This window comes from Monosiga brevicollis, genomic scaffold, assembly GCF_000002865.3.
Source record: "Monosiga brevicollis MX1 MONBRscaffold_27 genomic scaffold, whole genome shotgun sequence".
NCBI classification, from domain to species: Eukaryota; class Choanoflagellata; order Craspedida; family Salpingoecidae; genus Monosiga; species Monosiga brevicollis.
The window spans coordinates 145,112-151,200 of NW_001865064.1; the positions used below are offsets into that span (position 1 = coordinate 145,112).

At 55.9% G+C, this 6,089-nt stretch overlaps 1 protein-coding gene across 1 annotated transcript; it reads left to right on the forward strand.

The window, feature by feature from the left end:
* Positions 1-590: 590 nt before the first annotated feature.
* Positions 591-1,771, forward strand: MONBRDRAFT_11197 (uncharacterized protein; the record flags this gene model as incomplete). The annotated part of the gene is made up of 6 exons (XM_001748957.1): positions 591-603; positions 806-937; positions 1,007-1,138; positions 1,245-1,363; positions 1,455-1,613; positions 1,730-1,771. 6 exons carry the CDS (start codon positions 591-593, stop codon positions 1,769-1,771), a joined length of 597 nt encoding a protein of 198 aa, XP_001749009.1.
* Between the last annotated feature and the right edge of the window lie 4,318 nt (positions 1,772-6,089).

Below are 6,089 nucleotides of genomic sequence, written 5' to 3' on the forward strand. Positions count from 1 at the left end.
GGAAGGGCCCATGTACAACCCGGCTGCCGCTGTCGTGTGCTCCGAGTCCCTCAAACTCTTTGTCTCCCTCCTCCTCATCATCCACGAGGAAGGCGGCATCAACGGCATGCTATCGGTACCACATTGAATCCCCGTTCCCCGCCCCCTGCAAATTCCAACAAAAATGTTGCCTCACACGCCCCACCCCCGCCCCCCGTTCATGCCCGTTCTTCATTCACCCTCCGCCCCGTGTACCACCTTTGCCGCATCAGCGCTTGCATCACGACATCATCCAGAAGCCAGGCGTGACCTTGAAGCTGCTCGTGCCCGCTGGTCTCTACACGCTTCAAAACAACCTTCTCTATCTCGGTGCATCCTACCTCGATGCCGCCACATTCCAGGTTGGCCCCCAATTTGACTCACCTACCAAGCATCCCCACCATCCCTTTTTCCCCCTCCCCCTTCACGCTTGACCCTCATGCCTCATGAATGGCATCTTCCAATGTCCTGTTACCCATCTTCACCCCTTCTCAGGTGACATACCAATTCAAGGTCCTAACGACCGCTCTCTTCTCCGTCATCATGCTGGGCAAAGCCCTCTCCTTGGTCCAATGGCTTTCTCTTGTACGTCCCAAAGGCTCAGGGTAAACTTGCGCATTCAAAACACATGCCTGCAATGCCCAGGCTGATAGGCGTCATGCCCACTCATCAATATCCTTGAAAATTGTTTCAACATCCAGGTGCTCCTCATGTCGGGCATCGCTCTCATCCAACTGCCGGATAGCACTGATGAACAAGGTACCACCCTCCCGTCTCCTCTCTCTAGTCCCACACGTTTTCTCCCCGCAACGTGTTTTCTCACTGGTTCCATTCCTCACCCACGCCACAGAGGACCAGCTGGAGCTCAATAACAAGGCTTTTGGCCTCGTTTTGGTCATGGCTGCCTGTTTCTCTTCAGGTGCGTCCCCCCGCCCCCCCACCCTTTTTTTTTTTTGCCCCGCTTCCAACTCATCACCAACACTCGCAGGCTTTGCTGGTGTCTACTTTGAGAAGATGCTCAAAGGCGCCACGGCTGGCATCTGGATTCTCAACGTTCAGCTTGCTTCATTCTCTGTCGTCATTGCTCTGACTGGCCTGCTCTACACCGAACGCGAAAACAGTACGCCCGCCCGCCTCGCACGTGACACGTGTGCACCCAACTTTGTTGCGCCCTCTCTTTTGATGTCAGCTCACCTCCCTGCTCCCTTTTCCGTTTCCACCCCCAGTCGTGAGCAACGGTTTCTTCTACGGCTTCAGTGCATGGACCTACACTGCCATTGGTCTCCAGGCCATTGGTGGCCTCGTCGTGGCCGTAGTTGTCAAATACGCTGATAACATTCTCAAGGTGCGTCACCTTTCCTTGTCGTCGTCAAACTCCGTATCTGCTCGATCTTACACGCCGCGAGCTTTCGCTATTTCCCCATATGGTTTGGCAGGGCTTTGCCACATCAATATCCATCGTCATTTCTTGTCTCCTGTCGGTGCATTTCTTCGACTTTGTCGTCACAAACCGATTTGGGTTGGGCACCGTCCTGGTTTTGGCCAGCTCCTACCTCTACGGAACTTGTCCCCCGGTGTCGCCCCGTACCACCAACGTAAGGCCGCTTCACTTTGTACCATTTCTTTAACACAAGCCCCTGCTGAACTCGATCGATACATCTGCACCTCAACGACTTTGCTTTAACTCGCCATTTGCTGCTGTTGTTTTCAGGCGCAGCCCACCCTTATCTCGGTATCAACCGAGAAGAGGTGAGAACGGTATCAACCGAGAAGAGGTGAGAACGAGCTCAAAGTGGAGGGCAAATGGTCTCGTTGCAGTCCTAGGGCCCCGTCCGATCGCACAGCCTCGGGTGCATGTGGGATCTTTGCGTGTGTACCGTGCTGTTGGCGCGTAGTCGCGCCGTCCAAGAGAATTGCATTATCCAGACGCACAATGCCGCCTTCTTTTTCGAGCACAAGCGCCAACAGGATTTGTTTTCGCTTTGGCATGACATTGTCACAATCATGTTAATTATCATCTACTTTGACGTCACATTCACGCACACACCAACGACCAGCGGTGCACAGAGACACCTACATGAACAACAACGTGGCCCACGCACAGACCAACAGCAACACCTCCTTCATCTTTTTTGCTATCATGTACACTCTTTACTATTTATTAAATGGTGATGCTCGTTCAAGCAAAAGGTACAGCTGAACCTAACTCAGGCACGTCCTGCCAGCTGTGGGTCATCAAACACCGAGCTGTAGGTTGACTTGACATAATCCACGTAGTTTTGCAAGCTGTTTGATGCAACGGGCGATTGGCGCCATGAGCTCTCTCGAAAAGCAACTGTCCTGACTGCACAAGAAGGGGGCAGTGACATAACCGACCTGCGGCGAGCGGTATTGGCATAGTCTAGCTTCTCACGCAAGTCCGTGAGCTGGTCCTCATAGCGACGCTCTCGATCAGCGAAATCTAGCAAAACATGTTCAAGATCAGACGGTCATCGCGGCAGCAGGTTGGCATCTGCCCACATTCATGAAGGCGCGCGATGCAAGCACGGAACAAACCTTTCTGCGTGCGCTCGACATCGGCTTGGGCTGCCTGGGCCCGCTGCTCAGCTTGACGAAGGGCATCCTCGGCCCGACGGCGCTCTTGTTCAAGAGACGAACGCATCTCAGCCATGGATGTCTCAAGCTGGCGCGTACTTTCCATCTTCGTGGTCTGTTCCGCATCAAGTTGGGCCTGAAGTTCCGTCAGCTTGGCATTGAGCTCTTCACAGCGGCGGACAGCAGTTGCCGCTTCGCCATCCCGCGTTCGCAGCTGGGTCTCGACTTGTTCTTGATGCTGCTGAGCCGCATCCAACGTGCGACTCATGTGGTCCAGCTCGGTAAGCTTGGCGTCCAGCTCGCGCTTGAGCTCGGCTGTGTCACGCTCAAGCATGCCAGCCTGTGCCGTGGCCGTGGCCAGCTGCTGACGGACGGACTCCAGTTGCGTGGTGAGTGCCTCCCGCTCTTCTTGCAAGCGCTGGCGTTCCTCGCGCATCAAACTATTGTGGTGCACACGCGAGATCAGAACTAAAGGGAAAGGCGCGACATCCGCCAGCTGGCCGGATTAAGATGCCACACCTTTCTCCAGTTGTGTGCTGTCCACGCAGCTGGTCATGTTCTCGCTGCAGGGCCGTGTAGGCCTCTTGGACGCGCGATGCCTCGGTCAATTCTTGGCCCTGAAGCAAATAGTGGATGGACATGAGTTTGATGTTGAGCCTGCTAGCACCTTCCAAATATGACACGAGCAGAAGCAAGACAGATGGTCTGGAATCTCACTTGTTGCTGGATTTGCTGTTGAGCACCGGCCAGCTCGGAACGCAAGCGATGGGCTTCTTGTTCGGCGACTTCCAGTCGGGTTTGAGCCTATATAAAGAGGGAATGCCATTCATTCGGCCAAAACATTGCCACCCCGCCCCGCCCCGCCCCACCCCACCCTGAAGGACTGTCACGATGGGACGAACCTCAAAGAGCTGATTGTCACGGACAGTGAGATCGGCACGGACAGCCTCGAGCGCACGCTCACAGTGACGAAGACGATGCTTGGTATCCTTGTGCGCTTGCTTCAATGCGGCCTTCTCACCCGCGGCGCGGGCTTCAATGTTGGCAACGGTTGAGCGGAATTCAGCCAGCTAATGTCATGGCCAAACGTCAAACATCCAGAAAGCCAATGAGCTTGAATGACCATGACGCAGCACGACTTCATTCGGTCTGGCAAGAAAAACCAGAGCGATTGGCTTACGGAGCTGATGGAGGCGGATCCGTTGCGAACAAGCTCAGATAGCTCAGCATCGCGTTCCTTGAGCTGACGCTTTTTCTCCTTCAACTGCTCTTGGAGGCGTTCTTTCTCTTCCTGTGATTGCGGAAAAGGTGCGGGGGAAAAAACGTGAGGAAACATCAACAAGGCCGGGGGCGCTTTGTAGGGCAAGCACACCTTCATTTGGCGCTTGAGCACTTCAAAGGAGTTTTGAAGTTGCGCACTTGAACCAGAACCACGTTGAGTGTCCTCGAGGGCTTGTTGCAGACGCCGGCGGTCGTGCTCCAGACGTCGGTTGTCTTCTTCCAGGCGTTGCAGGCGCTGCTCATAGTGAGCAATCTGGCCCTGCTGACCTGCAACAGTGCCCATGTCCCCAAAGCTGGGGTGAGGGTGCTGGCCAGGGGGACTGCCGGCACCCGAGGCCGAGTAGCGTCCGTGAAGCGCAGCACCCTGGTTCGAGGTTGTCGTTTGGGCGGACACGGAGCCGCCACCCAGATTGGTGAGCATGCGGCGAAGCTCCCTAATGGGCAAAAATCAATTGGCGTTGAGGTGTCATGAGATGAAACACGTTGCAGGTGAAGCGCATTTGACGAGCCAGAGCAAAAGCATTTGCTTGCGACGTGTTGTTGCTAAAGAGCGGGCTTGGACTGACTTGTTGGCGGCTTCGTAACTGTTGAGTTGCTGCACGAGGTCCTCGCGGGTCGCGCGCGCGCGCTGCAGCCCATGTGCGAGCTCATCGGCATCGGGCAGAGCCACTCCAGCCGAGTTTTGGGTGTTTGCCGAGTTTGCGGGCATGGTCGTGGCAGCGACGGCGCCATTTGAATACTGTGAGTTGGCACCCGGTCCGTCTGCGCGATCACTGCTATATTGCATTGAATCGCGACGACGCAGCTCCTCGCGCTGGGCGGCCAGTTGACTGGCGTGCTGCTCCAGATCCTGTTGGCTTCGGCTGACGCGCAGCTCTTGTTCAAGCTGGTCCACGCGGTCTTGAAGGTCCCGCTTGTCTGACTCGGCACGGTCAAAGCGCCATTGGGCCTCCCGCTGCTGTTGAGTTTCCCAGGCGGTTTGCAGTAGGTCCTCTCCAGGCAGCGATGATGGACCGACGGAGGGGCGCGCTCCCTGCAATCATTGTCGGCAAAGATGAGCAAAATGATCAGCACGAGGAGCAGGACTGGGAGTGGGTTCCAGAACACTTGTTGATTTTACCTGTTTTAAGCCCTGACCGGGCTTTGTGGATTTGGCGCTGGCATCGCCCATGCGCCCGGCGCGGGGCTTGTGGGTAAGGTTGGGTGGTGGGTAGAAGGGTTCACGGTGCAACGTGCGTGGCTGGCTCTCTGCGGTGGTGGTAGCGGCCGCGTTTGACATTTGGATACCCGCCATATTGCGCATGGCGGCCGCAGCCGACGGGGTGGTGGGCACGCGGCGAGCGGCGTGCGTTGGAGCTGCGCTGGGTACAGGGGGGCGCTGCATAGCGGCGGTGGTGGTTGGTCCAGCCGCGGAGGAGCGACGGGACTCCTGTGCCGTCCAGGCTGGCACGGAGGCGGCCGAGGCGCGGCGCACATTGCTTTGGTATTGATCTTCACAGGTGTTGGCAGCGAAGGAAACGCGTCGATCACGATGCAGGGGCACATTCTCGTCTTGGTGCTTCACGTACGCTTCACCGGCTGCCCGCAGAGACTTTGAAGCGCGGCGGTGAGTGTTGTCTTGGTACTGTCGCAGGCTGGCGGAAAGCGCTTCCTCATTGGACATTGGCTTTCGGGTGACATGCACCCGCACCGGGGTTCCAGGCCCCACGGTGATATCAAGCGGCTCGACACCCGTGGCCATCTTAACGATGCAGGGGGCAGACAACCCTCAGGGACAAAGAAGAATTGAAAGCCTTCACTCTCAAGGAAAAACACGCAACTCCACCAAAGAAACGCACGGCTCAACACCTACTCGCCCCAGCCGACGGGATCGCTCACCCACCAGCGTGTGTGTGTGTGTGTGTGTGTATGTGTGTGTGTGTGTGTTCAGAACCCCAAAGAATTGCCCGAAATTTTTTCACACAACCCCGGGTTTCAAAATTTGGCGGTAAATGTTTAATGTGTGATAAAACGTACACATTTGTATTTATAACGCTGTTTGGGCAGTGGCTCTTGTGTCTCTGCTTTGGGTGGCAGTGCGTTGATGTTCTCTTCTTTACCTTGGTGTTTAGCTTATGAGTATCGACGTTCTGCCGTCGATCTCTGCCGTTGTTTTGCTTACGATGCCGCTCTCTCTCTGTCTTTTTATTGATTGA